General features: G+C 48.2%; 9 protein-coding genes and 2 long non-coding RNA genes across 16 annotated transcripts; 4 read left to right on the top strand and 7 right to left on the bottom strand.

Annotated features, from left to right (window-relative positions):
- Positions 1-932: 932 nt before the first annotated feature.
- Positions 933-3,786, top strand: LOC108157580 (methanethiol oxidase). The gene is made up of 6 exons (XM_017289701.2): positions 933-1,053; positions 1,125-1,288; positions 1,348-1,817; positions 1,878-2,370; positions 2,425-2,550; positions 3,433-3,786. Exons 1-6 carry the CDS (start codon positions 1,041-1,043, stop codon positions 3,625-3,627), a joined length of 1,461 nt encoding a protein of 486 aa, XP_017145190.1. The 5' UTR covers positions 933-1,040; the 3' UTR covers positions 3,628-3,786.
- Positions 3,787-3,791: 5 nt separating this feature from the next.
- On the bottom strand, positions 3,792-5,370 carry LOC108157581. The gene is made up of 5 exons (XM_017289703.2): positions 5,116-5,370; positions 4,795-5,049; positions 4,398-4,730; positions 4,017-4,342; positions 3,792-3,959 (listed from the first exon to the last, which is right to left on the bottom strand). The coding sequence occupies exons 1-5, from the start codon at positions 5,272-5,274 to the stop codon at positions 3,866-3,868; spliced, it is 1,167 nt and encodes a 388-aa protein (XP_017145192.1). The 5' UTR covers positions 5,275-5,370; the 3' UTR covers positions 3,792-3,865.
- A 25-nt stretch (positions 5,371-5,395) lies between these two features.
- On the bottom strand, positions 5,396-6,852 carry LOC108156677 (transmembrane protein 135-like). Its single transcript, XM_017288302.2, has 5 exons — positions 6,544-6,852; positions 6,361-6,484; positions 5,924-6,304; positions 5,557-5,873; positions 5,396-5,498 (listed from the first exon to the last, which is right to left on the bottom strand). The coding sequence occupies exons 1-5, from the start codon at positions 6,837-6,839 to the stop codon at positions 5,459-5,461; spliced, it is 1,158 nt and encodes a 385-aa protein (XP_017143791.1). The 5' UTR covers positions 6,840-6,852; the 3' UTR covers positions 5,396-5,458.
- On the top strand, positions 6,223-9,358 carry LOC117187069. Its single transcript, XR_004471860.1, has 2 exons — positions 6,223-6,314; positions 6,388-9,358. It is a non-coding gene; the product is annotated as an uncharacterized LOC117187069 (long non-coding RNA).
- A 648-nt stretch (positions 9,359-10,006) lies between these two features.
- LOC108156678 (small lysine-rich protein 1) lies at positions 10,007-10,488 on the bottom strand. The gene is made up of 2 exons (XM_017288303.2): positions 10,258-10,488; positions 10,007-10,204 (listed from the first exon to the last, which is right to left on the bottom strand). Exons 1-2 carry the CDS (start codon positions 10,462-10,464, stop codon positions 10,136-10,138), a joined length of 276 nt encoding a protein of 91 aa, XP_017143792.1. The 5' UTR covers positions 10,465-10,488; the 3' UTR covers positions 10,007-10,135.
- An 82-nt stretch (positions 10,489-10,570) lies between these two features.
- Positions 10,571-13,087, bottom strand: LOC108156673 (serine protease snake). Of its 2 annotated transcripts, XM_017288296.2 has the most exons (6): positions 12,916-13,087; positions 12,513-12,858; positions 12,074-12,183; positions 10,943-11,360; positions 10,748-10,880; positions 10,571-10,682 (listed from the first exon to the last, which is right to left on the bottom strand). In XM_017288296.2, exons 1-6 carry the CDS (start codon positions 13,065-13,067, stop codon positions 10,594-10,596), a joined length of 1,248 nt encoding a protein of 415 aa, XP_017143785.1. In that variant the 5' UTR covers positions 13,068-13,087; the 3' UTR covers positions 10,571-10,593. The 2 variants fall into 2 exon arrangements, with proteins under 2 accessions (XP_017143785.1, XP_017143784.1); XM_017288295.2 differs by having other exon boundaries at positions 12,513-13,087.
- Positions 13,088-13,389: 302 nt separating this feature from the next.
- Positions 13,390-15,020, top strand: LOC108156674 (serine protease snake). 3 transcript variants are annotated; one of them, XM_017288297.2, is made up of 4 exons: positions 13,390-13,481; positions 13,545-13,916; positions 13,972-14,221; positions 14,277-15,020. In XM_017288297.2, the coding sequence occupies exons 1-4, from the start codon at positions 13,403-13,405 to the stop codon at positions 14,860-14,862; spliced, it is 1,287 nt and encodes a 428-aa protein (XP_017143786.1). In that variant the 5' UTR covers positions 13,390-13,402; the 3' UTR covers positions 14,863-15,020. The 3 variants fall into 3 exon arrangements, with proteins under 3 accessions (XP_017143786.1, XP_017143787.1, XP_017143789.1); XM_017288298.2 differs by having other exon boundaries at positions 13,972-14,217; positions 14,281-14,794; XM_017288300.2 differs by having other exon boundaries at positions 13,972-14,217; positions 14,277-14,387.
- On the bottom strand, positions 14,942-16,570 carry LOC108156676 (serine protease snake). The gene is made up of 5 exons (XM_017288301.2): positions 16,004-16,570; positions 15,798-15,940; positions 15,495-15,730; positions 15,276-15,433; positions 14,942-15,222 (listed from the first exon to the last, which is right to left on the bottom strand). The coding sequence occupies exons 1-5, from the start codon at positions 16,517-16,519 to the stop codon at positions 15,049-15,051; spliced, it is 1,227 nt and encodes a 408-aa protein (XP_017143790.1). The 5' UTR covers positions 16,520-16,570; the 3' UTR covers positions 14,942-15,048.
- A 1,589-nt stretch (positions 16,571-18,159) lies between these two features.
- Positions 18,160-23,691, bottom strand: LOC108154180 (xanthine dehydrogenase). 2 transcript variants are annotated; one of them, XM_017284354.2, is made up of 5 exons: positions 23,442-23,691; positions 19,806-22,418; positions 18,598-19,743; positions 18,365-18,532; positions 18,160-18,297 (listed from the first exon to the last, which is right to left on the bottom strand). In XM_017284354.2, the coding sequence occupies exons 1-5, from the start codon at positions 23,493-23,495 to the stop codon at positions 18,247-18,249; spliced, it is 4,032 nt and encodes a 1,343-aa protein (XP_017139843.1). In that variant the 5' UTR covers positions 23,496-23,691; the 3' UTR covers positions 18,160-18,246. The 2 variants fall into 2 exon arrangements, with proteins under 2 accessions (XP_017139843.1, XP_033244272.1); XM_033388381.1 differs by lacking the exon at positions 23,442-23,691 and adding an exon at positions 23,053-23,112.
- A 301-nt stretch (positions 23,692-23,992) lies between these two features.
- On the bottom strand, positions 23,993-24,891 carry LOC108154182 (cytochrome c oxidase assembly protein COX20, mitochondrial). Its single transcript, XM_017284357.2, has 3 exons — positions 24,779-24,891; positions 24,519-24,706; positions 23,993-24,464 (listed from the first exon to the last, which is right to left on the bottom strand). The coding sequence occupies exons 1-3, from the start codon at positions 24,806-24,808 to the stop codon at positions 24,350-24,352; spliced, it is 333 nt and encodes a 110-aa protein (XP_017139846.1). The 5' UTR covers positions 24,809-24,891; the 3' UTR covers positions 23,993-24,349.
- A 372-nt stretch (positions 24,892-25,263) lies between these two features.
- LOC108154183 lies at positions 25,264-26,313 on the top strand. Of its 2 annotated transcripts, XR_004471788.1 has the most exons (4): positions 25,264-25,444; positions 25,509-25,652; positions 25,719-25,890; positions 25,948-26,313. It is a non-coding gene; the product is annotated as an uncharacterized LOC108154183 (long non-coding RNA). The 2 variants fall into 2 exon arrangements; XR_001774940.2 differs by having other exon boundaries at positions 25,266-25,444; positions 25,719-26,313.
- Positions 26,314-26,463: the final 150 nt, after the last annotated feature.

The raw sequence follows: 26,463 nt of genomic DNA, 5'->3' as shown, positions 1-26,463 counted from the left end.
TTTTATTTGATTGTTTCTAAAATAAGGTAACGGAAACCTGTTGCACCATATCGATATATCGATTACATTTCTTCTATATCAATCAGACTCCAATCGGAAACAACTGGACAGAGGGGCGGTTTAAAAGTTGTGATATTGTGGAAAGGAATAATGGGCGTAATATTTTTACGCTCCAATCACTATTAATAGGCATTATCGTTTGCAAGTGAGCGTTGGGCAAGTTGTATTGCAAAGCATCCAGGATGACTTCCATATGACTATATATGTAGGTTTGAGTAGACTTTTATAGGGGGTAAGCTTATGTTTAATTCATTGTTTTGATTTCCTTGCCACGCCAACTTCTCCAATAAGCATACAGAATTACTTCCATATGACCAAATTGGTTTGAGTAGGCTTTCGTTGAGGAGAAGCTCGATTTTAATCAACAGTTTTGAATTCCTTGCCGCGCAAGGATGTACATACTCTTTTAATCAAAATAAAATAAATAAATAAATTAAAATTTTAGAATAAAAATACACATAAAAGTATATGTTTAATTACATTTATAATAACTAAAAAAAAAATAAAGTCAAGCCCGCTGGGGGTTTATAGGGGTTCTTATCTAAATTGGCGGATTATTTGTTGTACTTGCATATGTATTGAATCTATTCCACTTGAACACTGAGAGAATGAGTCTTATCTGTACATATGTATATACAGTCGAACTTCCATATAGCGAATCCAAAGGGGCACTCGTTATACGAAAAATTCGTAATATAGAATTCATTTTTGCAGAATATAGCATAGCATTGTTTTGCAAATAATTTCGTTATATAGAAAACTTTGTTGTACAGAAGTTCGTAATAGAGAAGTTTGACTGTATAAAACTAAACTAACCTCTTGTTGTGATACGATTGCTGGGAGCATTACATATGTACATATATATACCGGTTCTATACTTGAAAGAGAACACCACGTATAAAAGTCTCGCTCAACAGCAGACAATACTCATTTTCGTTTCGCTGTTCTTTGGTTCCAGTCCACAACAAACTTGCCGCGCAATGTCTAAGAATTGTACGAAATACCGCAGTACAAAATTAATAAAAGTCGAGAACAATGTTGATAATCGAATTGTTTTTCTGCAGCATGCTGTCGCGGACCCGGTTACGCAACGCCATTGGATGCCATGAAGAGCGGCCCCCGAGAGAAGCTCCTCTACACGGTGACGGTGCAGCCCAACTTGGACGAGCCCCACGGCGACTACCTGTCAACAATCGACGTGGACCCCGAGAGCCCCACCTACTGCCAAGTAAGAAAATAAAAAGACTTGGCTCGCACTCAGCTTAATTAGATGATGTTGATCCATAGATTATTCACCGCACGTTTACGAATCGGAAAGGGGACGAGCTGCACCACTCTGGGTGGAATGCTTGCTCGAGTTGCTACTATGTGGACGAGAACGCAAAAACCATTCCGAAGAGGGACAGACTGGTGTTGCCGGCCCTGAACTCGGACTTTGTCTACATACTCGACGTGGTCAAGGATCCGCGGAAGCCCGAAATCATAAAGACAATCGATGGCGACGTGCTAAAGAGCCACAATGTGACGGGGCCCCATACGACGCACTGCCTGGCCAATGGCAATATTATGATATCTGTGATGGGCGACGCAGAGGGAAACGCCAAGGGTGATTTCATCCTGTTTGATTCGGACTTCAATTGCATTGGAACCTGGACTAAGGGGGAAGAGAAGGCCTTGTGTGGATATGATTTCTGGTATCAGCCCTATTTTGATGTAATGGTTGCGTCGGAATGGGGAGCTCCCAATAAATTTCGACGGTTAGTATTATTTGAAAGGGGTCTAAGGTTTACTAATTATCATTTGTATACCCTTTGCAGTGGCTGGCAGATCAAAGATCTTGAAGACATGACTCAGTATGGTTGCAGGCTCAACTTTTACAAATGGTCTACGCAAACTTTGTACCAAACCATTGATTTGGGTACGGATGGCATAACGCCCTTGGAGATTCGCTTCCTGCATGACCCGAAACGGGCCGAAGGGTTCGTCGGATGTGCCTTGAACGCCAAGGTCTTCTACTTCAAGAAGAAGCCCGACTCCGATGAGTTTGAGGCCAAAAAAGTAATTGCCATTCCGGAAAAGCTCGTGGACACTGGAAGCGGAACTGCGGAGGAAATGGGTGGCATGATTTCAGATATTATAATTTCCCTGGATGACAGATTCCTCTACGTCAACTGTTGGAGGCACGGCGATGTTCGGCAGTACGACATCAGCGTCCCGGAACACCCAAAGCTGACGGGCCAGCTATTCCTAGGAGGTGCAATATGCAGCGACCTACCCAACGTCGTTGTAAAGGAGGATAAAGAATTGACAGTGAGTGTTGAATGAAAAAATACACTTGAATCGGTTCTAAATGGCATCGCATAGGAGAGACCACCAGCACGTTATGTCAAAGGTCGCCGTCTGGAAGGTGGCCCGCAAATGATGCAGCTCTCCCTGGACGGAAAGCGTTTGTATGTCTCATCATCTCTATACTCCCCCTGGGACAAACAGGTGAGCTGCCATCAAGAGCATTAGGCCGTATTTATTTATTTATTTATTTATTTATTAAATTAACAAATTATCTGTTAATAATGGTACTTAGTTACTAAAGGCGGAAAAAGATAAGTTAAAAGTTAGCTAAATTTAAATGATTATAAATATTGCATGCAATTAGTTTAAGAGACAGTTCAGGGGATAGGGTTAGACAGAGGGAGTTATAATTATGGCATAAAACCCTAAAAGGTTCATGATCAGCATAATTAGACCTACATATGGGTAGACGGATAGGCCTAAAAGTACGGGTAGGTCTGGATGGAACGGCCAAGTCAATCTGACCCAAGAGAGTTTGGGAGTCAACAGTCCCAAGAAGGAGCTTGTGCACGAACATTACGCCATTGCATATTCTGCGATGGTGCAACGATGGCAGGTCAATAAGATTTAGCCTAGACCGGTAGGGTGGCAAGATTCTACCCGAGTCCCAGTTAAAGTTCCGAAGGGCAAAAATTAAAAATTGCTTTTGCACGGATTCAATAACAGCCTGCTGCTCTTTATACTGCGGGCTCCACACACAAGAACAATACTCCAATATAGGACGTACTAACGAGATGTACAATTGTTTCGTAACGTACGGGTCGTCAAACTCCTTGGACCAACGCTTGATGAACGCTAAAACACCCTTAGCTTTATTTACAGTTGCAGCTATATGGGTGTTGAAACACATCTTATGATCAAAAAGGACTCCGAGGTCATTTGAACTCGAAATTCGCTCAAGGACATGATTTCCTAGAACATATGAGACAAAATGAGGAGCGCGACGGTAAAATGTCATAAGTTTGCATTTGGAAAGGAAGTATACGGGGACATTTTATGAAAACAATCCCCATTTCATTTCAGTTTTATCCCAAGATGGTGTCCAAGGGTGGTCATGTTTGCCTAATTGATGTGGATACTGTGAATGGTGGCATCTCGTTGAATGAGGACTTCTTCGTGGACTTTGCAAACGAGCCCTATGGTCCTGGCCTGCCCCATGAAATGCGTTATCCCGGTGGCGACTGCACTTCGGATATTTGGCTGGCTAACGATGAATAAATCATATTACCTCCTGCCATTTATCTCCAAGACAAGGCTTTTAACAGATAATTCATATTAAATTATAATTAATGTTTGGAGACATCTCATTCTCATCTTCATTCACATAACTGGAGACATCGCCGGCGTATCGATTTTTCTTCAAAATAAAATCCAAAAGCTTGTTTTGGCTTAATGTATGCGACGTTTATCTGGTTTTCTAATCGGTCTAATAACTTTGATGCTATGTTGGTCTATGCTAAAACCAAAATGATGTTCTTGGAGACCTGTTGACTGTCGTTAGTATGACATTTTCGTTGGGAAGCTTCATCAGGTTCAGCAAACGCTGGCCACTGCAATATCCGAGGTCTACACAGGGAATGCAACAGGGAATATTGTAATTAACTTACTTGTGGTCGCAGGTGCAGTCAATGAAGTCCCTGGCCAGCCCGTTGAGGATATCTTCGTGGAAAAAGAAAGTGTGCACCAAATAAGCCAGACTGCACGGTATCAACAGCTTGGCCCAGGGTATCTTCTGTAGGAAGGCCAGTAGCCTTTCTTTGCCAGGGTCCCGTGAGCAGACCTGCCGCCAGATCACCTGGCTGGCTGTGACCATGGCAAAGGTCATTAAGGTCGTGCGATTGAGCAGGGCAAAGGATACACCACTGACAAATGCTGCCCAAGCATTCGCCTGCCTCCGTTTCAGCCTCATTCTCAGTAATATCCATTGCATCAACTGGAATAAAAGCGAAAATACATCGTTTTTTAGATGGGGGAATGGGAAAACATACTTGAAACAGGCCCATGTAGCCGACCAAGAATCGAGTTGTATCCAGTCGCAGACGCATGAGGTTTCGGCGCATTATGGCGTGCCCCAAGTCTAGTGCTAGACCAATTCCCAGATAAGTTCCAAACTGGGTTAGACTCTGCCGGAGGCGCTTGCCCGCTGACCATTTGGGGTAGTCCACAGGCAAGGGCGTTGGCTTGATGAACCAGAAACCCGAATACTTTTGCGCTTGCTGATAGTGCAAGACCACTAGGGAGCTCAGCATGAATACCGTCGTCTGGCCCCAACGCGAATGCACCAGACCAAGGCCCCACTGCCGTAGCAGGCTCTCCAAGGCCTGCAACATCATTCGTGGGCACATGTTAGACTCATTTGGGACTCTTTCCAGCCACTGCACTCACCGCATGTGTAATGCCAGTCGAAAAGTACAGCAGAACCTGCGGTGGCATCCACCAGCTGAGCTGCGATGCCAGCCAGCACGACAGGTAGGGGGTGTAGATGAACACGAAGCGCCCGTTGAGTCGCCGCGCCACGCACATGAAGTAAAACGTGAACGCATTGATGCAGGAGGCGAAGCTGACGGACTGCACATAGTTCTTCACTATAGCCAGGATCGTTCCTTTGGTTACCTTGCGCCACTTCAGGACCAGAGGCAGCTGCAAGGAATCGAAAATGTGGAATATTTATCTGGGGACTTACTGCCTAATGAAACACTAGCAGACCAGCAGCAAGGGGGAGTAATATTTGGCACTCGACACATGATTGCGGTAGATATTCCAAAGCAGGGCATGGGTGCAGCTCTGTCCTGGACGGCTGTGCAGGACGCAACAATGCAGGCGATTCAAGGGCCTCTCCAACAGCTTGCTTGGGGCGACGGCCATATCGCGGCGATCGCGGTGACTTCCCGGGACGGACTGTCGGGGTACACCCCATTCCCATGCCCATCCCCGGCCGAGTGGCCGCTGAAAGCTCGCCAGTCGGATTGGTTCAAGTCGGAGGTTAATATGCAAAACATTGGAAAAGTTTATTTGAACGGAACGCACATAAAACAATAGTCTAATCGATTCAACACAGGCGGGCTAGGCGCTTTCTGATGTTTAATGCGCTGTGGAAGAAGGGAACGAAACTGTAATTTGAGCAGCCGATAAATCCATTCGACTTACTAGTTGGCTGTAGTATTGTCGATGATGACGCCGGACAGTCCGCTCACCCTCTGCGACTGCAGTACGTAGTTGTGAATGAGGTAGGCCAGAGCAACGGGGAACGCCAGATCGCCATAGCCGTAGCCGTGACGCTTCTTTGAGTCCTTCTTCGATCCTTGGTGTCTTGCCCACAGTGTGCGAATGGCCTCTAGCATGGCGTAACTTAAAATAGTCGGTTTCGGGTAGAGAAGATAGCTGAGGCCCCCAAGAAAGCCAGCCCATAGATGCCTCGACGAGTCCTTGACCACTGGCCCGTGTCGTAGATAGCAGAGAACGGCCTGAAAACGTTGAGCTCTTGATTTGCTGCATCGAAATGTGTGTTCCTTACCCTGTAGATGCCCACGTAGCAGCCCAGCCAGGCCGTTGACTGGAGACTAAGATGCCTCAAACGCCACTCGCCTGCCTTCGTGCAGCTGATAATGGCCCTGAAGAGATCCAAAGCGAGTCCAATCATTAGATAGTTGCGAATGCCACGCACTACGTAAAGACGGCAGTCGAGTTCAGGGTGTGTGCACCCCTTTCCAGGAAGATCATCCACAGTCGGTGCAGCGTCGGGCGTTAGAAACCAAAAGCCACTATGCCCCCAGCGTTTCTGTTTGCCCTCCAGGATGACGGCGCTGCAGCACATGAAGATCAGAGATTGCAGCGGCAGGGAACGCGTTACGGCTCTGGCCAACGGATTGGAATGCAGCAGAAGACTCTCAATGAGCTGCAAGTGGGTGAGTGCCCTTGAATGAATTATGACCAACTCCATCTACTACTCACTGACTGAAATATGGCCGTGTGCTGAAGGTGCTTCACGCGTCTGGGAAAGCAAGCACAGATGCTGCCCCCAATGGCAGCCGGAATAAACAGCAAAGTGTACAGGTGGAACTTTCCCAGCAGGTTGCTGCAAACAGCAATGGATGTCAAGGGTTATCAGTCATCAAACATGCCCCGCGTACGTACCGTAGGCTGCACATGGAGATCGATATGAGGCTGGCATTCGCCACGCCGCCGAGTACCAGTTGGGCATAGTACCACAACGAATCCAGCAGTAGGTTTAGCGACAACCAGCCACCGCCCGAAAGGATGCCGTGCTTCCCCAAATGCAGCAAGACCACTGGCAGATAATACTTCGAGTTGGACCAGGCAAAGCGGCAGACATTTTCGAGTGCCGCCCGCCGGCAGCTACGCGGATGGAGCAGCTCTTGGCAGCTGCGCCAGCGAATGGTCTCCTCCAACGACTTGCTCAGCGCAGCCATAGAAACGCACGACTGGAGGAGAGTCGTTGCAAACGCCACTTGGCTGCCTAAAGAGTGCTAATTTATTTCCGAATACTCGTACATAATGAATAATATTGTTTGAATTTCAGAATTCGTTTGCGGCGTTTAGTCAACCTCTTCCACGGTGGGTCCGGTGCCATTGCCAGTCTGCTGTTTGCCTTTCTGACCGGCGCCGCCATGCAACTTGGTCATAATGGGACTGCACACGCGTTGGGTGTCCTTTATGTGGTGCTCGTACTCTTCCTTCTCGGCCAGCGTGTTCTTGTCCAGCCAGGCCATCTCGGAGGAGCACTTGTCGCGCACCGTGGTGCGATCGGCATCGGAGAGGACCCCAGAGGCCGCCTCCTCAACCGCCTGCTTGCATCCGTAGAGGTATCCCTCGAGAGTGTTGCGGGCCTGGACCCGCTCGCGCTGCTTTTCGTCCTCGTCCTTGTATTTCTCGGCATCGGAGAGCATGCGGTCGATTTCGGCCTTGGACAGACGACCCTTGTCGTTGGTGATAGTGATCTTCTCGGACCTGCCGGAGCTGTGGTCCTTGGCGGCGACATTCAGAATGCCATCGGCGTTCAGGTCAAAGGTCACATCAATCTGGGGCACGCCACGTGGAGCCGGCGGAATGCCGTTTAGGTTGAAGGTGCCCAAGAGATTGTTGTCCTTGGTCATGGCACGCTCGCCCTCGAACACCTGGATGGTCACGGCGTTCTGGTTGTCGCTGTAGGTGGTGAAGGTCTGCTGCTGCTTGCAGGGAATCCGGGCGTTACGCTCCACCAGCTTGGTCATCACTCCGCCGGCCGTCTCGATGCCGAGGGAGAGTGGAGCCACGTCCACCAGAAGCAGATCCTGGATCTTGGAGCTGCCGACCCCCGTGAGGATGGCAGCCTGCACTGCGGCGCCATAGGCCACGGCCTCGTCGGGATTGATGGACAAGTTCAACTGCTTGCCTCCAAATAGGTCCTGCAGGAGGCGCTGTATCTTGGGAATACGCGTGGAGCCGCCCACCAGGACCACATCGTGGATGGACTTCTTGTCCATCTTGGCATCGCTGAGCGCACGCTCCACTGGCTGCATGGTCGAGCGGAACAGGTCCATATTCAGCTCCTCGAAGCGGGCACGCGAAATCTTCGAATAGAAGTCAATGCCCTCGTGCAAGGCATCTATCTCCAAGGAGGCCTCCGTGCTGGAGGACAGCGTGCGCTTGGCCCGCTCGCAGGCAGTGCGCAGGCGGCGAAGGGCCCGCACATTGCCCTTGATGTCGGCCTTGTACTTGCGCTTGAACTCCTCCATGAAGTGGTTGACCAGACGGTTGTCGAAGTCCTCGCCGCCCAGATGGGTGTCGCCGGCCGTGGCCTTGACCTCAAACAGCGACCCCTCGTCGATGGTCAGAATGGACACGTCGAAGGTGCCGCCGCCCAAATCGAATATGAGAACGTTGCGTTCGCCCTTCAGATTCTTGTCCAGACCGTACGCCAAGGCAGCGGCCGTGGGCTCGTTGATTATTCTGAGCACGTTGAGACCGGCAATGGAGCCGGCATCTTTGGTCGCCTGCCGCTGGCTGTCGTTGAAGTAGGCCGGCACTGTGATGACGGCATCCTTCACCTTGCCACCCAGATATAGTTCGGCAATCTCGCGCATCTTGGTCAGGACCATCGAGCTGATCTCCTCGGGGGCAAAGCGCTTGCGCTCGCCCTTGAACTCGATCTCAATTTTGGGCTTACCCCCGTCGTTAACGACTTTGAAGGGCCAGTGCTTGAGGTCCTCCTGGATCTTCTTGTCGTCGAACTTGCGGCCAATCAGTCGTTTCGCATCGAAGACCGTATTCTTGGCGTTCATGGCAACCTGCGGAGGGTGGGATCGGGTGTGGAAACGGGATTAGTCAGCGCATTCGCTATTTATATACGGCCACTATTTGGCCAAGTGTCGGCAGGCGCCCATCCACCCACACATGACGCTGATGCTGCTTTCATATTTATTTGTGTACATACATATATATACAGTTCCAATTAAATCGCTCAAATCGGATCACATCATCATCATCGCTGCAGCAGGCATCTATGTTCGTATATCTGACCATATCGGCGCACGCTCATATTTGGACAATCATAATTGGCCCCCGTTTGGTGGTGGCCTGACCCTGACTCACCTGGTTCTTGGCCGCATCGCCAATCAGGCGCTCCGTGTCGTTGAATGCCACATAGGAGGGGGTCGTCCGGTTGCCCTGGTCGTTGGCTATGATCTCCACCTTGCTGTTCTGCCACACTCCCACGCAGGAGTAGGTGGTTCCCAAATCGATTCCGATTGCCGGTATCTTGGCCATTCTGACGCGATCTTGTATGTATGTATGTATCTACCGATAGTTCCAAACTGTTCTCAAAGATTCGGCGGCACCTGCTGCTGCGTCTGCTGTTTTCGATCAACTAAAGGCGTGCGTTCGTTGCGTCGATTTTTATGGTGCAGAAAATTCTACAAAACGAGCCGAATTTTGTTTTCTTATTTTTTCACACGCTAATTTCAAAATGTGTGTTGTTTCGTGTTTTTGGAGATTCTGACGTTTGTTCTAGACGTGTTTGCTGCTCTCATTGGTGCTGACGTTTAGCTTAAGGCAGACTGCGATTTATTTGGGAAATGGTTTGATCGATGACTGCCTCGATTTGGTTTCGTGTATATAAATGTGTATAAATAAAAGCAATGTAGAGTAATATGCTCCGAATAGCTTTAGATCTATCATCTTTACCTCTTTCACAAAAATGATTAGTACCAAACGGAACGTAGACTTTAATTATATAGATAGATGCCTTTACGATTTGATGAGGACATAGCCTTTAAAATACTTGAACTTGACTTTTTAGAATGGATGAACTCCAAAATATTGAAATGTATTACATACAATAATTTTCATTAAAGAGATGACATGAGCTGGAACAGCTCCCTCATCATATAAAATAAATATACATTTATGAAATAATTAAATTTTTGATTTAATTTTAAAGTACAAATCAAAATACTTTGCCAGTGAAAAAAAATACTTCATTCATATATTCCTCAAATTTGAATGAAATATTTTACTTAGAATTGTTAATTAAATAATTTTATAAAATAAATAATTCTTTCAAAAAAGTCCCTTTTATTCTTACGAATTGATTAATTCAATTCCCACTAAAAATATACGAGTATTTTTGCTTTCTCAAATTGTATACTCTTATTTAAAATAAACAACATCAATTTTATATGTTGCTCTCATGCATGAATTTCATCAGACAATTGTCCGACACCTGTTCTCAGCGTTTTCCCTTCTTTTTCTTCTTTTGGCCATCGGGCCAGGCGAAGCCCCGTGATTTGAGCACATCCTGAAACATTCATCTGATGAGTACACCGAATCGCACGGCTAACAATGGCTCACCTGGACATTATGGCACACATAGTAGGCGTTCTCCATGGCAGCATCGTTGAAGATATCGCAGCCGATGGACTTGCCCACGCCTCCTTTTTTCTTACCGCCGCCTCCACCACCGCCATCCTTCTTCTTCTTTTCATCTCCCTCACCACTGCCAGCATTACTGGATGTGGAATCCTTGCTATTCCGCTTCTTCTTACTCTTGCCGACCATGTTCAATGTCTCAAATAATAAAATGCAAAATATTTAAGGATTGATTATTGATTTAATAACAATTTCCCTCGTTGCGATGCCTAGCAACTGTAACCAGTTGAAGCTGAGTATAAAAATAACATAAGTAAGCTAATTCTGATCGGAGAACTCGTTGTAATAGTTCGGCCACACAATGGACGCTATCCAATCAATGTAGGACGAGACTCGGGTGTAAACACCTGCATATGTAAAAGAGGGAAAAATGTTACAGATAAAATTTCACAATTAAAATATGTTTAAGTACCTGGAAACTCGCTGCGGCAGTAGGTGCCGTAGGAAGTGATACCGACCAGATAGTAGCGGAAATGCCTACCGCTCCGGTGACGACGACGACGACGTCGCTCCAAGTTCAACTGCAACGGACCTCCAGAGTCCCCCTGTAAAACATAAATGGGTTCATTAATCCGTACAAAAAACAACGTTTTTGGAGACCACTCGCCTGACAGGTATCGCGATTCTTCTCGTAGTCGTGGGCGCATATCTGACTACTCAATATACCTTCTGGAGCACTCTCGTCCGCTGGCAGAGTGCTATTACATTTTTCCAGCGGCACCACGGATAGGTCGAGTTCCGTCAGGATGTTGGTTTGAGCCTGGGCAAATCCTGTCGAGCCGTAGCCCATCGAGTACAGTTTGTTGTAGGGGATCTCGTGTCTCGCCCACAGCCGCACCGGCTTCACAAACCACGTGTACTCCACAGGTCGGTTCAACTGTATCAGTCCTATGTCATGGTAATAGAACGTGGTGTTGTACAGAGGATAAAGGTAAATCTGTGCCACACGGCGTCTTTGCGGCGCCACATCGTTTTCCCATTCCTTGAGCTTGATGTCTCCGATTTTAACCACATCGGGTGCGGTGCTAGGCCAAAATAAAAATAGGGAACAAATAAGATATGTTTAATTTCGTGACTTTATTATGTGAAGAAAATGTCCCGTTTGTTTGGAATATTTTTGTTATTATTTCTATAGTGTTTTTTTGGTGCACACGGAGAAAAAAACTAATGTGTTAATGTTTAAGAATATATTGAAAAATGTGAACCAATAGATACTCGAGATTGGGTATTGTAATAGGAAATTTTCAGTTACATTTTATAATATTTATATATTTTATATTAACTAAATATGTTCATATTTAAATGATATATAAATTATTCCTAAAAATGTATTTATTATTATTATTTATTTATTTAAAGTGATTTATATTAAGAACAAATATTAAAAAGACTTTTAATATATTTATGTTTAAATCAAAGTGAATTCTATTAATTTCACTATTTTTCTATTTTAAAACTGAATATTTAAATGAAATATTGATGTGTTTCCTTTTACGATGCCTATTTTCTCTGAGTGTATGCCCACTTCAACAAATTTTAAATTGATTTATTTTTTACTATTATGTTTTCCGGCTGGAACTTCTCTTTAAATCAATTGATTATGCGCATGCAGCTAAGTTTTCCAAGAACAAATAAGCTCTGGTATTTCTGTGCGCGTATAGGGCATCAAAGCACACACATACACAACACATATGTACGTACAAGATTTGTTCTCGGAGAAAAGAAATGGAAAGCTTACCCATGTGTGGTTAAGCAGTGAGCGGCCGTAAGCACAAAATACTCACTGATCAAACTGCCGCCGCATTTGTAATCAATTTCGTGGTTCTCATTGCGGAATCCCAGAGCGGCCTGCATGCCAAGAGCGGTGTGGTGGAAGAGCCAGAGATATGAAATGAGAGGAGATGAGAGGGAGAGCGACAGTTTAGCGAGAGTTTTTGAGCGTGGCCTAATAACTGTTATTAAATCGTAGGGCATCGATTATGCCAATAGGTGCGACGCGTCTAACTGTTTTAGTTGTCTCTTTCTCTTTGCTTTGCACGGTTCACAGTCGTATGGTACATTGGCGTGTGGCGTTTTCCAGAGTCGAGTCCGGTTTTGTGTGATTTTTGTTGGGAGTGGAGTGCTGGCTTAATTGTACATATGTACTAACTACTTGTATTCCCCGTCTGTGTACTGACCATGTGTGGGTACTGGCCGGGTGCGACAATTGACCTGCCGTTGAAGTCATCCTGCAAGTCCTCCATTTCGGCCGTCTTGTTGTAGTTTTGGGCATCCACTTTTTGTTCCGTGTTCAGGAAGATGTTGTGAAAGTTTCGATGGTGATCTGGGGGAGGTCGGTGGGGAGCGTGCCAATTGTTTTTCCCACCACCACCACCATCACCACGCGGAGGTTGTCGCGGCCGTGGCCCTCCAGGACATCCAGGCGGGGGCCCGGGCGGTGGAGGTCCCGGCGGGGGTGGACCGGGCGGTGGAGGTCCCGGCGGGGGCGGACCGGGCGGCGGGGCACCACAGGGCGGTGGCGGTCTATAATAGGCGTTAAAGTAACCCGGCGGCCATTGATTGTTGTAACCGTAGTCCCACCTGTTTTGCTCGGGCTGTGTATCGGTGCCGAAACCCCACGGGGCCTGGCTACCGCCGTTGTCCCAGTACTGTCCATTGACACCAACTCCGCACAAAACCAAACAAATCAGGCAGAAGAGCCATTGAAGACTGGGAGAGCTGGGCCGCAGCATCTTTATCGCACGTCTCACCCGCTTGACCGACCGAATACAACTGTTGCGACTGAGACTCGAGCGCCGGGGTCTTTCACGAAGAAAGATACACAGTTCAAGCAAAACGTTTTATTGATATTCAGCCGAATTTCTAATTGAGCGCCCGCATTAATTAACAAAAACCAAAAATACATTAAACAAAAATCCACACAGACACACAAGGGTTTGTTTTGGCACAGTGGTGGCCAAAATATCACGCACAACAGATCCAAAAACCAATCTCTGCATCTTATCCGGGCATATGCGTTCGATTCTGTGCCGTGGAATGTGTTCACTTATTCGCAAATGCCAGTAGAATGATGGTTCTCTGGCCCCCAATCATCCACCTCCAGCTGACCTGCCTGCTGCTCCTCTCACTGTCGCGTCGTCTGGAAGGTACGTGGGGTATTTACAAGCAGAAATCTTTGCCCTTATTCTCGTCTTATCTCATTCTTTCAGCGCTAGATGCCATTGAGATCATCAACTACCAGACCACCAAGTACACTCGACTCGGTGATCCTTGGACGCAGCAGGAAGGAGCGCCGGCAGCGTCGTCAGGCGAGGAAAGGGAGGAAAGCTATTTGAAATTCGATGACGACGCTGAGGTGATGCCACCCGCCTCCGAAGTGCTGCACGAAGGAGCCTTTTGTCGGCGCAGCTTTGACGGACGCAGTGGATACTGCATCCTGGCCTACCAGTGCCTGCATGTGATACGGGAGTATCGGGTTCACGGCACCCGCATTGACATTTGCACCCATCGGAACAACGTGCCGGTTATCTGCTGCCCCCTGGCCGACAAGCATATCCTGGCCCAGCGCATCAGTGCAACAAGTGAGTGGATCAGTGAGTGCAACACTGCAGCTCTATTATCAGCGATCTCCCCCAGAATGCCAGGAGTACAACTCTGCCACTAGGCGCCTGCAGCTGGCCGATGCTGGCAGAACATTCTCCGGGAAACAGTGCGTGCCCAGCGTGCCTCTGATAGTGGGTGGTACACCCACGCGACACGGCCTCTTTCCACACATGACCGCCTTGGGTTGGACGCAAGGCAGCGGCGATATCAAATGGGGCTGCGGCGGCACGCTGGTCAGCGAGCTCTACGTCCTGACGGCCGCCCACTGTGCCACCTCGGGTAGGTAAGTGGCAAATTCCTGCTCGGTCACAACTATATCGCATATATCTTCTTTCCAGCAAGCCCCCGGACATGGTTCGCCTAGGTGTTCAGCAGCTGAATGTGACCAGTGCGGCGCAGCAGGACATCAAGATCCTTATCATCATCTTGCATCCGAAGTATCGATCCTCCTCCTACTACCACGACATTGCCCTGCTAAAACTAACCAAGCGGGCCCAGCTTTCGGATCAGGTGCGTCCCGCGTGCCTCTGGCAAGTGCCGGAGCTGCAGATCAAAAGCGTCGTGGCCGCTGGCTGGGGGCGCACCGAGTTTCTCGGGGCCAAGTCAAATGCCCTGCGACAGGTGAACCTGGATCTGATACCGCAGCAGCGATGCAAGCAGATGTACCGCAAGGAGCGACGGCTGCCACGCGGCATCATCGATGCCCAGTTCTGTGCCGGCTATCTGCCAGGTGGCAGGGACACGTGCCAGGGTGACTCCGGCGGACCTCTGCACGCTGTTCTTCCGGAATACAATTGCGTGGCCTTTGTCGTCGGCATCACGTCCTTTGGCAAGTTCTGTGCGGCACCCAATGCTCCGGGCGTTTACACCAGGATATACAGCTACCTCGACTGGATAGAGAAGATTGCGTTCAAACAGCGCTAGACCTGGGCCTAGACAACCTAGCTTTACTTTACAATGTTTTAAAAATTAAAAATTACTGATTAATTTAACAAATTTGATTTGAGATCCCCTCAATCCAGTTTAAGAAATTTAATGAATAATGTTGAATGGAAAACCAATAAAATGATTCATTAAATCAATGTACAATATGTATGGGAAAATGATCACTCAAGGCCAAACAAGTTGCTCTATCCAGCGTAGATAGTGGACAATGCGCACATAAATCCCAGGCTCCCCGGTGGCACAGGCGCCCCCAAAGGAGGTGAGACCCACCACGTAGGGTACTCTTTGATGCCGGTGGCCCATGTGCTGGAGGAGCAGAAGTGGACCGCCAGAATCGCCCTGCAGATTGAAGATTGAAAATTGGTATGAATAGAGGGCAACTCTATACTAACCTGGCAGGTGTCCATGCGGCCAGAGGAGTCGCCGGCGCAGAACTGCCCAGGCCCCAGGCCATTGCTCAACTTGTCAGAGTGTTGGAAGTACTGCTGGCATCGTGGATTGTCCAGGGGATACAGAAGCACCTGCAGCAGCTCATTGGAGTGGGGCCCAGCTAAAGAATTTTATATTTTTGTATAATTTTCCATGTTTTGAATGTCAACAAAGGCACTAACCAAACTTCGTCTGTCCGTACCCCAGGGCAGTCAGGGGTCGTTCTGGGATAGATTCCTGGGTCCACAGACAGGCCACCGGATGGTGAACACTCCTCGTTAGCTCGATCACAGCCAGATCGTTGCTGAGGGTCTCCTCATCGTAGTGGGGGTGCCGTGTGATATGCTTGATTTCAAGTTTGTGGCCGCGGGTGTCGTTCAAGTCAATGCCACCAATCAACGCCACTGCCGGGGATTCCCTGTTCGTTCAAGAGACTCATTAGCATTTCAGGTGCTGCGTTGCGTATCTACTGATGCTCTGCTCACCCTCCAACGTTCGCACAGTGTCCGGCGGTTAGGGCGTATCTGCGCGAAATTAATACACAGCCACAGTTGAATACATATCGGGATAGACCCCAGGTGTGGGACTTGTCATTTCCGTGTCGCGAAGAACGCCAGCCGAGGGCACACTGAAAGAATACATACATTTGATTCGATAGATATATTTTCTATGGAGTATTTTCTTCGGTTACCATGTAGGGATGCTCGTGTTCCTGGGTGAGTCTGCCGCCCACTACTTGATTTTCGCTCCGATTGAGGCGCGTAATAATGGGCTCCACCACTTCCTGTGGCTCAGGATCAGCAGACGTATCGCGACGGCGTCTACGCTTGTGTCTGCCCCTCTGATAGGCTTTCGAGCAAGCTTGCTCACTCTTTGATTGGATTGTTTCCGCTAACACGTATCCGCCGTGGGGACAACACACAAGCAGTCCGGACGATGGACAGTATAGCGGAGTCACTTGATGGCCGGATCGCACCGCACTGATGCAGTCTCTATATCTCACACAACGTCCCACCAAGGGACGATCGTGCGCATAGCAGTTCCCGTACATGTCGAACGAAACGTAGGACGGGACCACTCCGGTCCAGGCTGTGTGAGCACGTTGTCCGTGTCCGTGTCCATGTCCAGAGTGCCGGCCATGTCCCGATACTATAGTCAGTATCAAAGTCGCAACAAATGTGAGCATCTGGGAATATCTCGATTGCATAGCTGCTGCTTGTCCACGCGCTCAGCCGTCCAGATTCCGAATGAAAGATGCTCGCCAAGTGAGCGCTAAAAACCCGTCTTTCATTCTGTCTACTCACGCAAGTGGGGAAATATTATTTGCGAGGGTCTATGAACAGTCTCTCCGTATCCTATCATATCACAAAGTTTATAATATTTCTTCCATGTTCATAGCGAACGGATTCAAGTACTGTATACTGAGAAGTACTCTTTAGTTACATCGATCTGACCATCTGATCTAAATCATGTGCATGTTCTTCTCTCTCTCATCAAAAATGGCGTCAAAGCGCTTTCAGTAGTGCTGAGCGTAAAATAAGTCCCGAAAGAGTATTAGCGGAACACCTTGTATATTTTGAATCAGTTCTATGCTGAGATCTCTCTCCGCAAAGGTTGCATACGGATCTCGTTTCGTGAACATTAATCTGGCCGGGCAATCGTTTTCAGCTAAGCCGCCGGTATAAATAATTATTATAACGTTAAACCTAATTGTTTTATTTGAATTTGGGACTAATATATTTGCCAAAAGAAACTTGGCATCTCAATCAGGCACCCTAATACATGTTTTACCCACATGTTACTAGCGGATGTGCATTTTTCTGTTGAAAAAAAAAAACAACTAAAACAATTAATTAAAGAAACTAACATGAAATTTCGAAAGTGCTTATAAATCAATTTAATTGTATATTTCGAGAAAATTAACTTTATTTCACGATTCGATGTGGGTAGGAAGAACGTGCATAGGTGATTTTTATAAATCAACATTCAAATCAAAAGGAAGGTCAAACTATACATAGTTACGTGCAATTAAAGATCAAATCAAGTTGATTGTGTCCAATTAGCCACCCTTTAAAGTCTTTTTATTATATTGCATATACTGACTGACTCATTTTTTGTGGTTATATTTGTACACATACTCGTATGTATATTATATTTAAATTTATTAGCAATCTGAGTTCCTATTCGCTTCTCTTACGTAACTGATAGATTCCAAGCAGCCAGCTTACGGAGGGATACTGAGCTGTTTTCCCGCTCTGCAAGCACTGGGAACGTGTTAACTGCAGGAGTTGCCACAACAAATGTGGCAGTACCGTACCTATCTGTTGGGACATGAGTGCTGGCCAGCAGTAGATAAAACCCATCCAAGCGATGCATGTCCATAGTAAATATCAGCTTTTAATGCACCATCCATCCCAAAGGTATGCAACATCTAAGGGACTTGGAGAATTGGGAATCGTAGGGTCATTAGAAACAAATTATGTGATTGTTAGATAAGGATCGAATAGGATTTGAATACGTTGAAATATAGTTTTGGGTATAGTGTAGTTAAGAGAGGAAAAAATGCAAGCTTCAGTGAGATTTGTGTCCACTAAACGCGCTGATCTGGATTATCTGGTCATACATATACATATGTACATATAATAGATTGCTTAAGATGTGACACACGGGCCTATGCTGCCCTGCCCATTGACCACCACTCGGATTTGCGTGCTCCACGATGTAGAGTCGATTGGAGAGATCAAGCAGACGATAGCAGTTAGGCCTCCATTACTAGATGTGCATATACATCGATCTGCCTATCCCACATCAATATGAAACCCCTTTTTACCAACAGCTTTACGCGAATTTAAATGTCAAATATTTATTCGATTGAACTATGTACAAAGTCACGTGCAGTAAAATACAAAATGTCGCAGAGTGCGGGATCAATCCTTAGGGCACAATATTCCAAGGAGTAAAGCTGCCTTCTTCGGGAATCTCGAGCTGAAATAATTGGGTGGAATTATTTGTCTATGGTTTTCTTTGATGAATCCTTGTGGGGAAAACCTACCAGATTAGTAAATTTGTCCTGGCAGGCCATGCGAATGCGGGCGGAGGTTGAGGGCGCCTCCAGGGGGAAATCCCCAGTCAAGCCCTGCTCTTGGCGAGCAGCAGCAATGGCCTCCTTGATGGCAAAGAAAGCCGATGATCCAATGAAGAGCGGAGGTTCGCCTACCGCCTGAAAGGGACAAAAATGGTATTTACATACGATGTTTAATGCCATAAAAGGGAGGAGTATGTCACCTTTGAGGAGTAGACAGCGCGCGGGTTGGGGGCTCCAGTCAGCAGGCTGACGTTGAACTCTCCGGGAATGTCGGCGAAGCCGGGCAGCTTGTACATGCCAGGACCTCGGGAATAGAGCATGCCCTGCGGCGAGTACATGAGCTCCTCGAGCGTGAAGAGGCCATAGCCCTGCATGAAAGCGCCCTCGATCTGGCCGATGTCAATGGCCGGGTTGATGCTCGATCCGATGTCCATCACAATGTCCGTGCTGAGCACCTGGTGATCGCCTGTCAGACAGTCGATCTCCACAACGCTGATGCCCACTCCGTTGGTGTAGTAGCTGTAGGTGCGAGCGTTGGGATTTGTCTCCGGATGGTAGCCAATGCCGGGCATCGCATAAAATCCAGTTGCCGAGAGGCTGACCCGGTCAAAGTACGCTTTGTTGATCCACTCCTGCCATGTGCCCTGCGGCAGGGCTTCCTTAATCGGTGCCAGTCGCTTGTTGAGCTTCTCGCAAGCGTCCAGCACGGCCATTCCATTGATGTCGGAGCCGACACTGGCCGCAGTGGGCGAGGTGTTCGGCACCTTGTCGGTGGCAGTCTCTGAGATGTGGATCAGCTCAAAGGGGATGCCCAGGGCCCGGGCTGCGCACTGAATCATCTTGGTGTTCAGACCCTGGCCAATCTCGACGCCTCCATGCGAAAGCAGCACGGAGCCATCGCCGTAGACGTTGATTAGGGCCCCAGCCTGGTTAAGATGCATCACCCCGAAGGCGATTCCATACTTGGTCGGAATGACGGCCATGCCGCGCTTGCGCCATCGGTTCTCCCGGTTGAACTTGGCGATCTCTGTGCGCTTCTCGTGGTAGCGCGACTGCGCCAGACAGTCATCCAGGCAGCGCTCGATGGGAAAGTGCTCCAGCTTCTGGTTGTAGTGGGTGATGTCGCCCGTCTTGTAGAAATTCAGACGCATCACATCCAGCACATCGCGCCCAACGATCCGGGCCACGTCCCTGATTATGTGCTCGCCGGCAAACATGCCCTGGGGTCCGCCAAATCCTCTGAAAGCCGTGTTCGAGGGAAGATTCGTCTTGCAGACCCAACCCCCGACGCGCACATTGGGAATGCGGTAGCAGTTCTCGAAGTGGTACATGGCCCGCTCCAGCACCTAAAATCGAATCCATCGAATGGGTTATATCGCTGTGTTAGCATTGGCTCGAGAACACTCACCGAAAAGGACAGATCCATGGACCAGCCGGCATTGTTGTAGCACTCAATGTCGCAGGCTGTGATGAGGCCGTCGCTGGCGAAGGCCACCTTGTACTTGAAGAGGAACGGGTGTCGGGTGCCGGTGATCAGCATGTCCTCGTCGCGGTCCAGCATGCAGCGCACTGGGCGACGCAGCCTGTAGGCAGCCAAGGCCACGGGCAGAGCCACGGATATGCCCCGAGACTCCTTGCCGCCGAACCCGCCTCCCAAGCGCTTGGCCCGGCAAACCACTCGGTGTGCTGGCAGCGTGGTCACATGCGCCACTAGCTTCTGCACCTCGGACGGATGCTGAGTGGAGCAGAAGAGCTCCAGCTCGTCGCTGTCGCGGGGCACGGCCACAGCCGCGTGGGTCTCCAGGTAGAAGTGCTCCTGGCCACCCATGCGACAGCTTCCCTCGTACGTGTGCTCCGCCGCGGCGAAGGCCTCTTCCACATTTCCCTTGTTCACGTAGCGCGGATAGTCCGGAAAGTAGGAGCCGTGCTCAATGGCCTGCTCGATGGTGACAATCACCGGAGCGAGCTCCTCGTACTCGACACGCACGAGACGCGCCGCCCGCTGAGCCAGCGCCTTGTTGTCGGCCGCCACGGCGCCCACGATCTGTCCGTAGCAATGCACCTCGCCGGCTGCGAATACGTGCTCGTCGTGGAACACAGGACCCACCTCGTTCTCGTGCTCCGTCAGATCCTTGTGGCTGAAGAACGCATGCACTCCCTCCAGGGCCAGGGCCTCGCTGGCATCCAGTTTGGTGATCTTGGCCCGCGGCTTTGTGCTCAGCACGAGTCCCAGATAAAGCTCGCCATCCATGCGGGGAATGTCGTCCGTGTATATGGCCTCGCCTGTGGCCTGTTTCAGGGCTGCGGCATGCACCTCCGGCCTTCCGATAGGATCGCATACGGGCTGTTCGCTGCAGACCCGCTCAAAGAGCTGTGAGCTACGCAGGGCGGGTGTGTGGAAGAGCTCAGCCCCGCTGCGCTCCTCCGCCGGAATAGCGTCCCTAGAAATGATCCCAGCCTCGCTCAGCTTGCGACTGATGGAGAGGTAGGCCTTGAAGATGAGACTGACCACCAGAGCCCGGCGATAGGCAATCATGCCGCCCGGAGCGGAAGCTGCCAATGGAAGTTCTCCACACAGGCTCTCCGCCACGCGCTCCACCAGGTGATGATCCAAAGGCTGCTTGACCATCAATTGGGAGGTGCGAGGCGCCAGCACCGTGGTGGGGGCCATGCCTCCGAAGGCCATGGAGATCTCCGCCACCACATTGGTCCGGGGCTCAAATCGGACGTTGACGGCGGCATTGACAATGGCTATGTCATCGTCGCGACGACGAGCCTGCTTGAAAGCCACAATATGCTGGTCCGGTGTGGTCTTCTGGAAGTGGATGCCCAGTAAAACCTCGTGAGGCTCGATGACGTTGCGCCGGTACCCGGTGAAGAAGCCAGTGCCCATATGAACAGTCCGGTGGCTTGTTTTGCCGCCGACTAGACTTGCTACCTCCAAGCGAGCGCCGGCGGCTGTCAACACAGGATTCATGTCCGAGATCGGGCTGCCCGTCATGATGTTGCCGCCCAGACAGGCCACGTTGCGGATCTGCTTGCCGGCAAAGTAGTGCAGCATATCCACTGCACATTGAAAGAGGCGGGACTGCGCCTCCGGCAGCTCCTCGATTCGCTGGCGGAGAAGGGCGTCGATCTCCATCAGGCTGACGGCAGCGCCGAAGTAAATGCTCTCCTCCGACTCGCGTACCTCCAGCAGCTCCGGCACCTGGGTGGGATTGATGAGGTGGGGGTAGAGAAAGTGCTTGAACTTGACCTCCACCCCGACCTCAGTGTTTCCCACCACCAGCTTGGCTGACGGATGATCAGACTTCAGCTGGAGAAGCTCCTGCAGGGTGGTCGGACGGTACCAAGTGACACGCTCTGAACTGAAGATCAGACTCTCGCTGTCATAGGTCGGGGTCAGCTGGAGCTCGGGGGGGAATATGGGTTCCTGGCTGGGGTCGAGGGGCTGGAATTGGCTGCGCTCAAACAAAGTGTCATCCGTCACGGATTGCGTGTCGTCGCCGCCTCCACATCCCTTGCCGTTTACTTTGCAGCATTTGTCGCCCATTCCGCAGGCGAACTCCTTTGTGAAGGTCTTGTAGCCCTCGAGGATGGGCCGGTAGCCGGTGCAGCGGCACAGATTGCCCTGGAACGCCACCTCCAGGTCCCGCATCGAAGGTTGCTCGGAGCTTCGCAGCAGAGCATACATGGACATCACTATTCCCGGCGTGCAGAATCCGCACTGCGACCCATGGGCCTTGGCCAATCGCTCCTGGACAGGGTGCAGCCGAGTCCTGGTGCTGCCGATTCCCTCCACCGTGGTCACGGCGCACCCGTGCATGGCACAGACGGGCGTGAGGCAAGCGTTGACTGCCAGATGCCTGATCTTGTTCTGGACACGATCTATTCGGGATATCATCACCGTGCAGGCGCCGCACCCACCTTCGGCACATCCCAGCTTCGTGCCGCATAGACGCAGCTTATCTCGCAGATACGTGAGGAGCGTGCATTCGGGGTCGGGATTCATATCCGTTACCTGAAAATCAAATGAAATAAAGTGAATTTATGACTTCAAACTGATCTCAGATACTTCAAGCACTTAATGGCTGTGTGCCCTGACCAGTTTTGTAGAATGGAGAGCGTTTTTATCAACAACCATTGATTGCTGTATTAGAGTCGTTTCCCTAGGAACAAGGCTATATCACACCTCATATTCACAATCTTAGATATCCTTTTGCTCATGGCAAAAGACAGACGGAATGATATCTTCAATAGATAGATAATAGGTAATAGAGACTGAATTCTTTGGCCACATTCATTAGAGCCAACATGCCAGTTGAGTGTTCTTTTGACTTGTGTAATCTGTATGACTTTTGTAAGCCCATTTCCCAGCCCTGGGCCAATAAAGTCTGTTACGAATATCACTATCACTATCTAAGACACGAGGGAAGGGAACCACACTTTGTTTATTGCGATTCCGCTCGGTAGTTGAGACTGGCACCTGCCTTTGAGAATTTTAATTGCTTTGCGCTAACACTAGTTGACTTATTGGCTAACTTTTATTTGGATAGCACTCCACTACGATGCTAATTTCGCACACGCTGGCGGCACACTGTAAACAGTCTAAATCCCGATAGTATTTCTGGATTAGGAGCTCGAGCCGTACATACCAAGTATACCAAGCTCCCCATAAAACTATTCTCAGTGCGGCGTCACGTCATTCCATTGACAGACCCCCGTCTGTTGTTTTTATTGGGCCAGATAAGGTGCGGCGGGGCCACAAGCAAACAACGACCCTTTCTAAAGGGGGGTCAATTGTTATCAGCGCCGCGAACGCAATAAATAAAATATTCTCCGACATCGACACTATCAATTGAGAAACACGTCGAATTGCATAAACGGCAGTTAAAAATAAATTATCGTAATAAAACGTCAAAATGCCCGATATAGGGGGTGAACAGCAGATTAAAATTGGGTTTACCCATTTGAAACACGCAAAGATACGCGTGCTACAAGTGTGCTGTGCCCCAGTGTCTGTATCTTCCAGCCATACCCATACCTTCTTTCCATTCACAAAAAACACCAGCTCCGAAGTTTTTTGCTGGCCCGACATCGTGCTGTAGGTAGTATCTCTCAGTACCAATGGCTATATAAGCGTTGTTTTTGCATGCAATTACCAATGCACAAATAAAGAGAGTCAAACAAGTTTTCAAATTTCCACCGAGAAATTCATGCGAACGCCGAAAAACACAACCGTCTCGCGCTGCCAACGAAAACGTTATGCGAACAAGTGAACCGAACCCCGAACACTGTCGACGACATGGGCACTTGGAGATTACGGTTCGTTGGAGAGACCGGATCGTTCTGAAGGATGATCGCCTACACGTGTGTAAAAATAAATCAACAACAACCCTCTGTGCGGGAGTTCGGGGAATTATCAGCACAGCGCTCAAATGAAAGCAAGCTATTCGGCGGCGCTGATCAGTCAGGTAGAATCCCAAATAGTCGGCTAGACTGTCTCCATTAATCAAGTATGGAGAGGCCAACAGTCAAAACACAGCCATTGAGTATTTTGTACAGAGCTAAGTTTTGGTTGACCGACTACTCGTATACATAGTTCTGTGAAACATTTAATCAGCAACGTCTTAAAGAAAGAGACAATTACATACATCACATGCGGTTGCCACAGATCTGCTCAAAACGAACTGATTTTACAGAGTTTACCTGTAATAGGCAGAACTGTTCGAAACTGTTACATCCGCAAAAGGAAAAAAAATATCTTATATGTTCTACTTTAAGGTAAGATTTCGCTTACAAAATAGTCTATTTATATCGGTTAAAGTTCAGTAACAAACTGATTTTAAAACATGAAAGGTTCACCTGAATTAGATCAGACGTACAATAGTCCTTATCCACACACACAAATGTAAGAAAAGTAAAATATTTACAATATATGTAATACTAATACTACGCAGACTTAAGGTCTAGTTCTTTTTCGACGTTTGTGCCTTCGTACAAGGCCTGGCGACGCATGGCCTCCCGTAACTGCTGCTGCTCGAACCGGCGGGCGGACCATTGATACCTGCAAAACAGTAACTGATAAGCGGTTCAACGGGCCAAGGACAAATCAACCAACCTGCAGCTCATCCAGTACACAATGGTGCCACAGAAGAAGGATCCGAAGCCCACGTGAGTGGAAAGATGTGTACGGGAGGTGCCCAAAAATGTCAGCAGACCGATGCCAATTCCGCCGCTGATTCCGTACAGAAAACTGTTACGAAAGCATGGTATCTGGGAAACATCGCGTCCAAAGATAACGAAGCTCTACAACGATTAAAGTTCAGATAGTTATCACTTTTAGTAGACTGTTATCAATGCGTTTTTTCCAATAATAACCTTGCTGGGGTCCTCAGGTTCCTCGGCCATGCTTTAATTTCAATTTAAAATATTGCTGCCCACCAAAACAATTCAAAACAGCTGTTGTGACCAGTGCTGCTCTATACAGGCTAGCAGAACAGCTGTTGTGGCCAGTGCTGCTCTATACAGCAACATGTAAAAACCTGGTCGTACGACACAGGACTGACGTCATGCGATGTTTTTTGTAGTATGACCAAACATTTTCCACCTTTCCATGACTACATATTTTTAAATAGAAACGGTATAGAAATCCAATAAAAGCGAGCATTTAAAATAAGCCAGTCAAGTAAAATATTGATTCATTAATCGAGTAAACTTATGTGGGCAGGGGTCAGGATTCTTTCCAGCTAGAAATATTACACGGAATATCAAAATCGAGGAATATGGTTGCCAATCCTCGACGGAAAACGATTAACCTATTGCAGACCAAGGGGGTATTTTAATATACCACCGAAAATAATGAACAGTCGTTGAACTGTTTAAATAAATATCATCACATTGGCCTTGAGTCAGTTCAAACTCTTGGAAAAAATGGAAACATGTTTGTTTTATATATCTCGTCAGTCTGAAATCAGGAGCAGTAGAGTGAACATTGAAATTTCTTGTTTAATTTTTAGTGTTGTGTTTTTGGATTCCAGTTAAAAAGTAAACAAATTTGTAAAAAAAAAAACGTTTTGAAAAATAATTAAAATTTTGTTTATAATTTAAGGTTCATACTTTGGACTTTGTAGACTGTGCTGCGTCGGCTGTGGGTCCTGCGGACCCTGCGGCGGCCCCTGTTGCAGTCCTTGCTGTGGACCGCGTTGTGGAACATCCTGCTGAGCGATGGCCCATGTTCGTCGAATCTAAAAAGGTTAACTAAATGTTAATTTATAAAAATTTGTTGACTTATTTGACTTATTCCCTCCCATTTTATCAGGTACTGCACCTTTCTGTTCTGCTGATGATGACAGCCAGTCATTTTTGTCGGACCAGCGACGACTAGCGTTTCTCCTGCTTTTTGTGGATCAATCCTTGGCGATGGCAGCCCTTCTTGATGGCAGTTTTGTGCTTTCTCTTGTTTGCTCTTACGTTATTTGCATCATCTTCAGGTGATTTTTTATTAATAAAAAAAAAATCACCACAAGATGTTGGATATTCCGTTACAGCAAGCAAAAGCAGGCCCAATACTTCCATCAAAGAGGAATGCCACCGCCAAAGATAGATAAAAAGGAAGCAGGAGAGGAGCTACTGCAGGAGGCGCGACGCGAGTCCTCCGAGGCCGAGGAGACGGCGGCCGTGGTGGCTCCACGACCAGATTGAGCCTACAGTAAGGGCGTTGCGATCTGCACGCTTTCGAGTGGAGACTTTCGAGGCTTTGCTACGAGCCTTCTCCGACGCTTTTATATGACAATATTTCTAGTCTGACAGAATACTCAAAACCAACAAGAGCTTCACAAAATGTAATCTTTAAATGTACATTTAAGAAGAAAGGGTATAGAAATCCAATTAAAGCAGCTGTTTAAAATAAGCCAGTCAAGTGGAAAATTGATTTATTAATCGGATAAAGTTATGTGGGCATGGCTAAAGTTTCTATATATGTAGCTAGTAATAATCCACGGAATATCAAAATTTAACAATAGGAACGACTATCCTCTTTCGTTTTTTTAAGCAAAATCCAATAA

Source organism: Drosophila miranda, chromosome 2 (genome assembly GCF_003369915.1).
Source record: "Drosophila miranda strain MSH22 chromosome 2, D.miranda_PacBio2.1, whole genome shotgun sequence".
Classification (NCBI taxonomy): domain Eukaryota; kingdom Metazoa; phylum Arthropoda; class Insecta; order Diptera; family Drosophilidae; genus Drosophila; species Drosophila miranda.
The sequence above is the reverse complement of the archived record's forward strand: the minus strand, read 5'-3'. Positions and strand labels throughout refer to the sequence as shown.

Bases quoted from the DNA above. Each gene is read 5' to 3' on its own strand.
- LOC108154180 (XM_017284354.2), bottom strand. From the start codon at position 23,495: ATGTCGGGCCAGCAAAAAACTTCGGAGCTGGTGTTTTTTGTGAATGGA. The intron at 19,744-19,805 runs GTGAGTGTTCTC...ATTCGATTTTAG, and splicing joins CCATGGATCTGTCCTTTTCG to GTGCTGGAGCGGGCCATGTA. The intron at 18,533-18,597 runs GTGACATACTCC...TGTCCCTTTCAG, and splicing joins GCGCTGTCTACTCCTCAAAG to GCGGTAGGCGAACCTCCGCT.
- LOC108156674 (XM_017288297.2), top strand. From the start codon at position 13,403: ATGATGGTTCTCTGGCCCCCAATCATCCACCTCCAGCTGACCTGCCTG. The intron at 13,917-13,971 runs GTGAGTGGATCA...GATCTCCCCCAG, and splicing joins CCAGCGCATCAGTGCAACAA to AATGCCAGGAGTACAACTCT. The intron at 14,222-14,276 runs GTAAGTGGCAAA...TCTTCTTTCCAG, and splicing joins CACTGTGCCACCTCGGGTAG to CAAGCCCCCGGACATGGTTC.
- LOC108156673 (XM_017288295.2), bottom strand. From the start codon at position 13,067: ATGCTGCGGCCCAGCTCTCCCAGTCTTCAATGGCTCTTCTGCCTGATT. The intron at 10,881-10,942 runs GCGAGTGGTCTC...TATGTTTTACAG, and splicing joins AGAATCGCGATACCTGTCAG to GGGGACTCTGGAGGTCCGTT. The intron at 10,683-10,747 runs GTACTTAAACAT...TTACATATGCAG, and splicing joins CTGCCGCAGCGAGTTTCCAG to GTGTTTACACCCGAGTCTCG.
- LOC108157581 (XM_017289703.2), bottom strand. From the start codon at position 5,274: ATGGCCGTCGCCCCAAGCAAGCTGTTGGAGAGGCCCTTGAATCGCCTG. The intron at 5,050-5,115 runs GTCTGCTAGTGT...GATTCCTTGCAG, and splicing joins ATTACTCCCCCTTGCTGCTG to CTGCCTCTGGTCCTGAAGTG. The intron at 4,731-4,794 runs GTGAGTGCAGTG...ATGATGTTGCAG, and splicing joins CGACTGGCATTACACATGCG to GCCTTGGAGAGCCTGCTACG.
- LOC108156677 (XM_017288302.2), bottom strand. From the start codon at position 6,839: ATGGCTGCGCTGAGCAAGTCGTTGGAGGAGACCATTCGCTGGCGCAGC. The intron at 6,485-6,543 runs GTACGTACGCGG...TGCTGTTTGCAG, and splicing joins ATCTCCATGTGCAGCCTACG to CAACCTGCTGGGAAAGTTCC. The intron at 6,305-6,360 runs GTGAGTAGTAGA...ACCCACTTGCAG, and splicing joins ACACGGCCATATTTCAGTCA to CTCATTGAGAGTCTTCTGCT.
- LOC108156676 (XM_017288301.2), bottom strand. From the start codon at position 16,519: ATGCAATCGAGATATTCCCAGATGCTCACATTTGTTGCGACTTTGATA. The intron at 15,434-15,494 runs GTTAGTGCCTTT...AAAATTCTTTAG, and splicing joins GTACGGACAGACGAAGTTTG to CTGGGCCCCACTCCAATGAG. The intron at 15,223-15,275 runs GTTAGTATAGAG...TTCAATCTGCAG, and splicing joins GCCGCATGGACACCTGCCAG to GGCGATTCTGGCGGTCCACT.
- LOC108156678 (XM_017288303.2), bottom strand. From the start codon at position 10,464: ATGGTCGGCAAGAGTAAGAAGAAGCGGAATAGCAAGGATTCCACATCC. The intron at 10,205-10,257 runs GTGAGCCATTGT...TGAATGTTTCAG, and splicing joins ATGTGTGCCATAATGTCCAG to GATGTGCTCAAATCACGGGG.
- LOC108157580 (XM_017289701.2), top strand. The intron at 1,289-1,347 runs GTAAGAAAATAA...GTTGATCCATAG, and splicing joins AGAGCCCCACCTACTGCCAA to ATTATTCACCGCACGTTTAC. The intron at 2,371-2,424 runs GTGAGTGTTGAA...GGCATCGCATAG, and splicing joins AGGAGGATAAAGAATTGACA to GAGAGACCACCAGCACGTTA.
- LOC108154182 (XM_017284357.2), bottom strand. From the start codon at position 24,808: ATGGCCGAGGAACCTGAGGACCCCAGCAAG. The intron at 24,707-24,778 runs GTTATTATTGGA...TAATCGTTGTAG, and splicing joins AACCTGAGGACCCCAGCAAG to AGCTTCGTTATCTTTGGACG. The intron at 24,465-24,518 runs GTTGGTTGATTT...ACTGTTTTGCAG, and splicing joins GTGTACTGGATGAGCTGCAG to GTATCAATGGTCCGCCCGCC.